Source organism: Prunus dulcis, chromosome 1 (assembly GCF_902201215.1).
Source record: "Prunus dulcis chromosome 1, ALMONDv2, whole genome shotgun sequence".
Classification (NCBI taxonomy): Eukaryota; Viridiplantae; Streptophyta; class Magnoliopsida; order Rosales; family Rosaceae; genus Prunus; species Prunus dulcis.
The window spans coordinates 3,135,877-3,146,434 of NC_047650.1; the positions used below are offsets into that span (position 1 = coordinate 3,135,877).

The 10,558-nt window shown below is 39.3% G+C and overlaps 1 protein-coding gene across 3 annotated transcripts; it reads right to left on the reverse strand.

The window, feature by feature from the left end:
* Window positions 1-3,717: 3,717 nt before the first annotated feature.
* LOC117628637 (putative disease resistance protein At1g50180) lies at window positions 3,718-7,580 on the reverse strand. Of its 3 annotated transcripts, none has more exons than XM_034361130.1 (3): window positions 6,368-7,580; window positions 4,119-5,877; window positions 3,718-4,000 (listed from the first exon to the last, which is right to left on the reverse strand). In XM_034361130.1, exons 1-3 carry the CDS (start codon window positions 7,422-7,424, stop codon window positions 3,877-3,879), a joined length of 2,940 nt encoding a protein of 979 aa, XP_034217021.1. In that variant the 5' UTR covers window positions 7,425-7,580; the 3' UTR covers window positions 3,718-3,876. The 3 variants fall into 3 exon arrangements, with proteins under 3 accessions (XP_034217021.1, XP_034217036.1, XP_034217029.1); XM_034361145.1 differs by having other exon boundaries at window positions 3,718-3,880; window positions 4,080-5,877; XM_034361138.1 differs by having other exon boundaries at window positions 3,884-4,000; window positions 4,080-5,877.
* Window positions 7,581-10,558: the final 2,978 nt, after the last annotated feature.

Below are 10,558 nucleotides of genomic sequence, written 5' to 3' on the forward strand. Positions count from 1 at the left end.
TGCAAAATCCTATAGCTAAGGTTCCAATGACTAGCAATAGGTGTTTCTCTCTCACAATGGTACCTGCTACTCAGTTGGTGATGAGAGCAAGTGTGACTCACAGTTTGCAGACTTGGCATAAAAGGCTGGGTCATCTTAATGATCAAAGCATCAAGATGCTAGCAAATCAAGACATGGTTCATGGACTGCCTAGTCTGGAGAAGGATTTAGCAGTGTGTGAAGGCTGCAAGCTGGGAAAGCAGCATAGAGACTCATTTCCTGCAGAATCTACTTGGAGAGCTCAGTCTCCACTTGAATTAGTTCACACTGACATCTGTGGTCCAATGCAGATTGCATCAATGTCAGAGAATAGATACTTTCTGCTATTCATTGATGACTATACAAGAATGGCTTGGGTTTATTTTCTCAGAAATAAATCCAATGCTTTTGAATGTTTCAAGAAGTTCAAAGCAATGACAGAATTGCAGAGTGGACACAAAGTGAAATCACTTAGAAGTGATAGAGGTGGAGAATTCATGTCAAATGAATTCCTTACATACTGCAGTGAGGCTGGAATACAAAGACAGCTGACAGTGGCATATTCTCCTCAGCAAAATGGTGTTGCTGAGAGGAAGAACAGGACAGTGATTGAGATGGCAAAGTCTATGCTACATGAAAAGAGTCTTCCTTATGAGTTTTGGGCAGAAGCTGTTCATACAGCAGTCTACCTTCTCAACAGGTGTCCTTCTAAATCTCTTGAGAAAATGACACCATTTGAGGCCTACACAGGAAGAAAGCCAGGTATTGCACACTTGAAAGTGTTTGGATGCCTATGTCATGTGCTTATTCCTTCTGTTTTGAGACACAAGTTGGAAGAAAACAGTCACAAATGCATTTTTGTGGGCTATGGATTGTGTGAAAAAGGCTATAGACTGTATGATCCTAAGACAAGAAAGATTATCTTGTCTAGGGATGTCTATTTTGATGAAGAAGCCTCATGGAAATGGGAGAATCCTAGCAATGCAGATGTGGGAGTACCTATGCCAGATGGAAATCAAGATACTGCAGAAACTGAACAGAGGAGTATTAGATGATCACTCTCAGTTCTTGGATACTCAAATGCAGATGGAAGAAGAAATTGCACCTCAAGGGGAAGAAATGCTTGAAGAGACTCAAAGGCTTGATCACACACCTCACAAGTGGAGGAGTATTAATGACATCATGGCACAATGCAACATGTGCATTGTAGAACCTGACAGCTTTGAAGAAGCAGATTTGGATGAATCATGGAGATGTGCAATGGAGGCTGAATTGGAGATGATTGAGAAGAACAATACTTGGAAATTAGTTGACAGGCCATCTAACAAACCAGTAATAGGTGTTAAGTGGGTCTACAAGGTCAAACTGAACCTAGATGGTACTGTGCAGAAGAATAAAGCTAGGCTTGTGGCTAAAGGCTATTCACAGAAGCCTGGAATCGACTATAATGAGACATTTGCCCCTGTGGCAAGACTTGACACCATCAGAACTTTGATAGCCCTTGCAGCACAAAAGGAATGGAACCTATTTCAATTGGATGTGAAGTCTGCCTTTCTCAATGGCATTCTAAAGGAGGAAGTTTATGTTGAACAACCTCAAGGATATGTTCAAGAGAGCAAGGAAACCAAGGTGTTCAAGTTGAACAAGGCTCTATATGGACTGAAGCAAGCCCCAAGGGCCTGGTATGATGAAATAGATGCCTATTTCAACACTGCAGGTTTCAAGAAAAGCTTAAGTGAAGCTACTCTCTATATCAAAACAAGTGACACCTCAGGTATTATCATTGTCTCCTCTATGTAGATGACATTATATATACTGGAAGCTGTCCTAAAATGCTTGAAGAATTTAAACAAGATATGATGCAACACTATGAGATGACAGACTTGGGTCTGTTGCATCATTTTCTTGGCATGGGAGTGGAACAAACTGACAAGCATATTTTCATTCATCAAAAGAAATATGCCATGAAAATTCTTGAGAAGTTTGGAATGAGAGACTGCAAGTCAGTGGCAATTCCATTAGTGGTGAATGAGAAATTGTGTAGAGAAGATGGGAGTGAAGCAGCAGATGAAAGTGAATTCAGACAGATTGTAGGAAGTCTCCTTTATCTGACTGCCACAAGACCAGATGTCATGTTTGCATCTAGCTTGCTTGCTAGGTTTATGCACAATCCCTCAAAGAAACACATGGGAACTGCTAAAAGGGTGCTGAGATACATTCAAGGCACATTGGATTTTGGAATTGAGTTTGCAAAGGGGAAGACAGCTACTCTAATTGGGTACTGTGACAGTGACTGGGCTGGGAGTGAGGATGATATGAGGAGCACCTCAGGATATGCCTTCACACTAGGTTCAGGCATGTTCTCTTGGGCTTCCATCAAGCAAAACACAAGTTGCTCTATCTACAGCCGAAGCTGAGTATGTGAGTGCTGCAGAAGCAACTTCACAAGCTAAGTGGCTGAGATTTGTACTTGAAGATTTTGGTGAAGAACAGATAGAAGGGACTCAGATTCTATGTGATAACACCTCAGCAATTGCAATGGCAAGGAATCCAGTCCATCACCAAAAGACAAGACACATCAGCAGGAAATTTCATTTTATCAGAGAAGCCATTCAAACAAAAGAAATTGAACTGATATACTGCAAAACAGAAGATCAGATAGCAGACATTTTGACTAAAGCTCTACCTAAGGATCGTTTTGTGAGGCTGAGAAGCTTGCTTGGTGTGAAATCAGCTAAAGGATTAGAAGGGAGTGTTGAAATATAATCCTGCAGTTGATTACTTAGAGCAGAAGCTATTATCTATTTTTGTTCTGTTTTGGTCAGTTTATTTAAGTGATGTAATGAGAGCCATTAGATCATAGTCTAGGTGGATTCTCTAGCTTAGATTTGCTATGACATGTGTCAACATCTAATAGGATGACAGCTGTAAATTCTGTTAGGAGAGAATCACAATTCTCTCCTAGCAGTCACACTATGTAAGCAGCAGTTTCTGCTAAAATCAATAGAACAGTACATTTCTATTTCTTCTTCATTCTCTCTAGCTAAAATGCACTACAAGATCACCTCTTCCTAAATCTGAAAATACTAAGAGAAACTCAGAATGATAACAGTAACTTGTATTTATATCATTTTTCCTTTCTTTTTTTTTTGGTCAATATATGAATATTTTCAGTCTCCATCGCCCCAATCCCGAATGGTCTCTTGACCTTTTCAGTTGTGCTGGGAAATGATATGTCTCATTATAATTTCTTGCTAAAATTTTTGGCACCTTTAATTCCTAGCTACTATAAATAACAATGGAAATGAAAAGGTTTACGATGTATCCACTATTTTGTCACAGAAGTAGATATAAGAATATCCTGCTAGACCATTATGTAAAAAATCACATACAATTAAACAAACAAAAAATGGGGAAAAAATTAATTAAAAAAAAGGCCGAAGGCCTGTGCTTTTACAGCTTCATAATTACAATCAAATTTGCATGAACACATTCCCTCCAAAATACAGGGGAAGCACTTTGACCCCCAAAAAAAAAAAAACAAGGGAAACTCTTTGCTGCAGTATATTTCTTGTTTTCAAATTTATAATTGCATTAACGCAAAGAAACAACTCTAAATTGCCACAAAAAGAATGCTGTATATATACACCAAACAACTGAATTATTCCAGGCAAACATTGACCCCAAAACTTCCAATTTTCGCCGAACATTGAAATACGCCATAAAACGTAGATTTCCATTGAGCTCCAAGTAACCATCAGCAAACTCAGCTGATTCCATTTCACATCACATGTCTTGCACAATTCAACCTGTCAACCTTTTCTTTCTTCTCCTGAACAATTTGCTTGGTCATCAGCTTCATCTGCAAATATATATTTTCCCCATGTCATGCAAGTCCCAGCTGCTAGTACAGTAGGATAATGCAAACTCAGTACTCATTCCATTTAGAAGATCAACACCAACACACAGAGCATCTACAAACCTGGATCATGTCATTCAACATATTAAGGCCCATATATGTAACATTGACAAAATGCAAAACAAAAAACACCAGAATTAACCTTTCCATGGAAGATGCAGTGGGCGGGGCATGGGTTTACCCAAATACAAGGGAAGTGACATGTTGGATTTTGTGGAAATCCTCTCCTCCTGCCTTAAGCTTACTCTGGAATGTACTTGACATCCCTTCAATGCTTAATTCCCTGAGAGTAGTAAGATATCTCAGCCCATCTACAATTGTCGTCAATCCGTTGCAATATTTAATGCTCAGTCGGCGGAGACTAGGCATGGCTCCTTCCTCCACCCTCCACTCTTTTACTTCAGACATGTGAAAAAGTGAAAGAAATTGAAGATGAGGAAAGCCTCCTTTGGAAAAAACCAATATCTTTGCATCCTTGTTGAAAGTGTTTTGTTCAAGCCTCAGAGTTGTTAGGTTTGGCAGCTTCTCTATAATTCCCATTTGGTCGTCCTTGAGAAAGAAGCGACGCAGTGTTAACTTGGTGAGGTTGGGAAAGCAATGGAGCTCTCTCGGTAATTCTGCGGTCGGCCCTTCCAGCTTCAGTTTGTATATATGACGACAACTTGATACTATTTGCGTAACTTGCTCTGTAGAACCAGTGACTGCCAAATCAGTGTACACAAATAGAGACCGTATATGGTTAAGCGTGCTGCCAGTAGATTTCAAGATTTCCTCCAGATTTTCTAAGGGGCTTGACAGCGTTATACTCAGTTTTCTAAGATTTGTTAGACCAGTAAGATCATTCAAATCACAATTGGAGCTTGAAACAGGATATAAAGTCTGTAAGTTGTGAAGCGTAGAAATTTTCAGTTTACTGCATACTCGGAGCCGATGAAAAAAGGGCAAATATAAATGTCTTACGTGTTTCATCTTCCATATGACATTTGGGATGAACAGCCAACTATCTTCAACTCGAAGATCTAGAGTTTGCAAGCATATCAAGTTACCCAGAGATGCAGGAATCCGTTTTATATTACTTCCCCTCAGGCTTAAAAACCTTAAGTGGACCATATTTCCAATTTCACTTGGCAACTCTGCTTCTCTGTTCATACCTTCAACCTTCAAAACTCTAAGTAATTTGAAATCCTTGAACATGGTAAGTATCAATCTTTTACATTGTCCCCTCCATTCTTTTAAGCCAAAGTATAAGAGAGATCTAAGGTGGTCATCTTTCTCATATCTTGATGGAACCAACGTATGATTCTCATTCAAGTAGATGGCAAGTCTTCGAACTTTCCCCAATGGTGCTGCCTTGGTTACCATAGAAGAAGAAAAAGGACTGATTGCCTCGTTTCTCTGTGAAGAATTCACAACTTGGAGAAAGTTCTCCTCTTCCGCCTTTGACAAACACAAGTCTCTTACAAGATCATGGATTCGACAAGTTTTAATCGTACCAATTGAACCCGTTTCTCCAACTTGAACCACACACCTTATCATCAACTCACTTAAGCAATGGTACGCTATATCCTCCATTGCTTCCCCTAAACCTTGTCCTTGTGTCAGTGAGACGAGACCTTCCGCCATCCATAATTGGGTCAATCTTTTCACCGGAATCTCAAAATCTTCAGGAAAATGGCCTAAATACAATAGGCATGGTTTTAAGTGATAAGGTAAGTCATCATAACTCAATGCCAATACCCATGAAGCACCTGCATATTCTTCTTCAGGACCTATGCCTCTCCTTATGTATACATAAACATTTGCATGCACTGTAATCCACTCGTTAACGGTGTTTTTTCTTGCTAGAACTCCGGCAAGCACAGTGATGGCTAATGGCAAACCTGCACAGTGTCGAAGCATCTCCATTCCGAGTTCTTTCATCTTTATGTAAACTCCAGAATCTGAAAAGGTAATGAAAACCCAAATTAATACTTCTAATAGCAGTAGTGGTATAAAAGAGACACAATGTCCTATGTATTGTAGCTATTATATGTATTGCATATGATAAGTCACTATCTTGGTAGGTAGCTAACAAAATGTTAAACAGGGCAGTTCTTCTCCCTTCTTTATTGTGCGGTCAGTGTTTTTGTTTTGTATTCAACAACACTGGGAGCTTCAATTTTCATTCACGATTGGTCCATAATATATAAGTTCAATTAAATCGACTATTTCAATTACTGGAATCTTGATTCCTTTCAACCAAAAGAAAAAAGTTCTGTACTAAAAAACATGAATATAGAGATAAGAAAACATCGATATTCCTAAAAATTATTTTGTTAGAAAAGAATATCTATGCATCGCGAATGACAGTAATGCGAATTCCACATGGTAGTTTCTATGAGGTTCGATTAATATAAATAAAAAAGTTGAGATAAAAGAGTGATAAAGTACCTTTATCAACCCTTCCAAATAATGCTATCTTCTCAAATAGTTCCCAACTTTTGATTTCATTTAGTGCCTGGGGTTGGTGGAGAAAACCATTTCTATCAGCATGCAAAGCCACTGCTTCATTGCGTGTTGTAAGTAAAATTCTGCTTTGTGTTTCCTCACATGTTAATGGAAATGCAGCTTTCAAAGAGTTAAATGTCTCAATGCTCCAAATGTCATCAAGTATAACCAAGCATCTCTTTCCTTGCTGGACGCGAAAAAGCTTCTTGGCTATTTCATAGTCCCTCATTTTTGCAATTTCTTCTCTCTGTTCCTTGGTGGCAGAAATGAGTTTAAATAAAATGCCTTCCCAAACATCTCTTACTTGATACTGTTGAGATATACACACCCAAGCAAAACTATTGAAATGACACCTAACTTCTTTGTGATGATAAATCTGTTTTGCAAGTGTGGTTTTCCCTGCACCACCCATACCCCAAATAGAAACAACTCGGAGGCAACTTTCTTCCTTCACCAAATGTGTGACTATTTCCTTTACATTGTCTTCTATCCCAACAACATCACGTTCAATAACATGAGAATAAGTTCGCCTTAGTTGTTGTTGTCTCTCAAATGATTGCAAAGAAGATGCACCTCCAATCTCTCTTGTTTCCCTTACAATGTTATAGCTTTGCAAACTCATCCTCAAATTAGAAATTTTAGCAGTAATGTTCTCAATTTCTGCCCCAATCTTGCGAAGATCAAGCCGTTCCTTGAAGATGCAGGCAAATCTTTTAAGAACATTCTTCATACCTGTTTTCTTCTTGGAAGCCACTTTCAAGCCATAAGTTTCAATAACATCTTCCAAATCATAGGCAGCATCTCTAATCTTGGCAACCCAAATCTGGACTCTTGCATCTTCTCCTTGTCTTGCATCTGCATCTTTCAAGAATCCCTGCATCAACTGTAGCTCAGTTTGTGAAACCTCAACTTGATGGCTGACTCCAGACAAGAACTTTGCTTCCTGAGTGGTGAAGTCTCCGACCCTTTGGAGCACAAAGGAAACAATTGCCTCAGCCATTCTCTACAACTTACTCTCTCTTCACCAAAAGAAAAACAAGTCAACCGCCAGATCTAGTTTTTAGGGTTATTCATGGGAATATCTCCTTGGCAGTAGAGCAATTTCTTTCTGTGCATCTATGGAGTCCAGCAACTAATCTACTCATCCCAACAAAAAGTAGTCAACTTTGGCGTTTTCCACCTACTTCAATAATAACGTATATAAAACAACAACAAAAGAGAAGTATATTAATTTATGTTACATATTACATTATTTCAATTAAGTATACAATATGGTTAGGGGGTGCACTTAGATATGAGTTGGATTATACAAATTTTTAGACAATATTGAAAAAATTAACTTAATTCATAACATGTATGAACAAAATAAAAAGTTTATTAAGTTATTCTATATCTTATATTATTTTGATTAAATCTAAAATGAGATTAAAGAGTGCATCAATTAAGTCTAAACAAAAGATTTAGACGGGCCTAGGCAGAGGGTTTCAAATTCTAAGCCCAAGACCTACCCAATTTAAGAGCGGGCCAAGCCTAACGGCCCTAAAGAACTAGTCAAACTGGGCTTTGGCCCATCTCAAGGGCTACCCACTTCGGCACATGGACTTAGCCAAATGATAATCTATGTGTGATGATACTCAAGCCAAACACATGGATAACACATTATGACGTGAGAGCATGTAAGGCTTTAAGTCGAACACATAAATAGTCTCCCTCAATACTATATTGGTTAGTAAGCATCTAACCCAAAATCAATTAAAAAATCAATTCTTCTTAGAAACCCTAAGGAACACTCTCTAAAATAAAACCCTTAGGAACGTAGCTCCTACCACCACCTCCCTTTCGGGGTGGTGGCCTCCTTCCCCAACCCTCTCTTCTCCTACCTTTCCCTCCCCCTCCTCTCTCCTCTCCTTCTCTACCCTCCCCTCCCATCCCCACCCCTTTCGTCCTTCCTCTCCTTCTAGCTTTCTTGTGGTTGTTTACCACTTTTTTGGCTAGATTTTCAACTTGCCTGCAATGGTCATTTCGTTGGCTGCTCTTGTGGTTTTGCTATGCTTGAAATCTTTGGTGAGTTTGGGAGTTCACAGTTTATTGAGTTGTAATAATTGCATCAACTCTTTGTGAGTTTGATGTTTGTTTGTAGTGTAGTCTCTACTTGTAGTTTATACTTGTGAGAGTTTAAAAGTTGTAGTTGTATTGGTAGTTTTAGGCATTGCAGTTCATGTCTCGTGTAACACCCCGACTCTAAACTAAATTGCTAAATTAAAATTTTCAAGTTAATTAATTTTTGAATTTACGGATTTACCCTTGGGGTAGGGGTATTTTGGTCATTTTATTACCCGGACAGAGTTTGGGGCAGTGGCTGGTATTTTTGGGTATATCGTATTGAGTTGAGTCCGTAGACACGTAGTGGGCTCGATTCGGAGTTGTAACGAAGAAGTTACGATCAAAACATCGACAATGGCAAAACCGTAAATATTTCGAAGTTGGTTTTTTTAAAACCAGATCTCTCTCTCTCTCTCTCTCTCTCTCTCTCTCTCTCTCCTGCAAACCAGAAACCCCCCCTCCCTTTTTATATATATTTTTGGCTTGCGACGGCAGCAACTTCCCACCGTCGCCACCGCCACCACACGCCGCCACTTGGGGCGGCACCGGTTCCGTTGGAACCACCACACTTCCTTCTTTCCGTTCCAACCCACCACCACCTCGATCCGCCGTCATGGTCGCTGGAAACAGCCATGAAACGAAGCTGTTTGGACAGATTTTCATCCAACTTTCGGCCTCTCGTTCTCTCTCATTTCTCCACCAAATTTGATGAGTAAGGTACTCCGACCACGCATACGCAACAGGCGGGACCCTCTCAAGGTCAGGCAGTGTGGGACTACTTGTGAGTGGACTTTGTTTTCAACTTATAAGCATGGTTTTATAATGAGAATTTTATGCATATGATTTAAATAGTCATTGAAATGCATGTTATATTTAATAGTTAAATTCTTTATTTTCATAAAGTATTGGTAATATATTTGGGTTTTGACATATTTGAGTATCTTGAGTATGTATATATGGATTTTGAGAATTTATATATATGTTTGGCTATGTGTGGGGTACTTGGGTTGTTAAGATGAGATTTTGGAAAGTGATGAGTATAGAATGTCAGTTTGGAGTGCTATAAGCACTACCCTATGTACCTCCCCTGATTGGAACTTGGATACGGAGACTTGAGATACTCGGGGCATCCTTGACGGGATGTTACTGTAGACCCTTGATTGGGTAGTCTGCGCGCGTAGGACTGGTCACAGACGTACAAGTTTTGAGGGTATCGACTGTACGTGCTGGCTGAGAGTTAGTCCCCCAGTTGGACGGCTCGTTCCCTAGTTACATGGTGAATTGAGGACTCTTCATGAGGACTCTGCCATGGTGACTAGTCAAACAATCCCCCGGTTGGATTGTTTCCCCGGTACAACTAGGTGTTGGTCATATTTATATTATTATTATTATATATGTATATATATCTCTTATATTATATATATATATATATATATTCACATATGTATATCACTATTCATTCATTCTTGTTTTTCGGTGAGGATACTTCCTTGCCGGTCGTGCCAATGGGTACGCTTTCGAGAGTTTGGTTTGGGACTTATAATATTTAATTGGTGGGTTTGTTTAGTGTTCTGTTTGGATTTCAGACTTGGCATCCGGCATTGGTTTGGTTTTACGCATATATAAATATTTATTTGATTTTGATGGTTTGGGATGCATTCGGATTTCGTGCTTGGTTTATTAAACAGTGGGGTTATATTATGTTGGTTTACACTGAACTGAACTTTATTTTTGTCCATTCACTTTTTTCTGTTTTGCACCCCCAGCCAGTAGTCGACTGAGCTCCGCAGCTGAGCCGGATCGTGTGCTCACGAGCCTTGAGCCTTTGTAGGATTCCTTCATTCTATTTTCCTTGAACTTTGTTTTTGTTGCATTTAAATTCTTTAGATATGCTCTGTTATCACCCTTGCTAGGGTTGATCTTTGAGGCCGGAGGCCTTTGTTGTAAACTGTTTATTTACTTTAAAGCATGCTGCTGGTTGGGTACCTTAAACTGTGATTTTTGAGCAGGTTGAATTTTTGGGGAAATGTT

Coding starts and splice junctions, on each gene's coding strand:
- LOC117628637 (XM_034361130.1), bottom strand. CDS start 7,424: ATGGCTGAGGCAATTGTTTCCTTTGTGCTCCAAAGGGTCGGAGACTTC. Junction 5,878..6,367: donor ATTTGGAAGGGTTGATAAAG/GTACTTTATCAC, acceptor TTACCTTTTCAG/ATTCTGGAGTTTACATAAAG. Junction 4,001..4,118: donor GTCACTTCCCTTGTATTTGG/GTAAACCCATGC, acceptor GACATGATCCAG/GTTTGTAGATGCTCTGTGTG.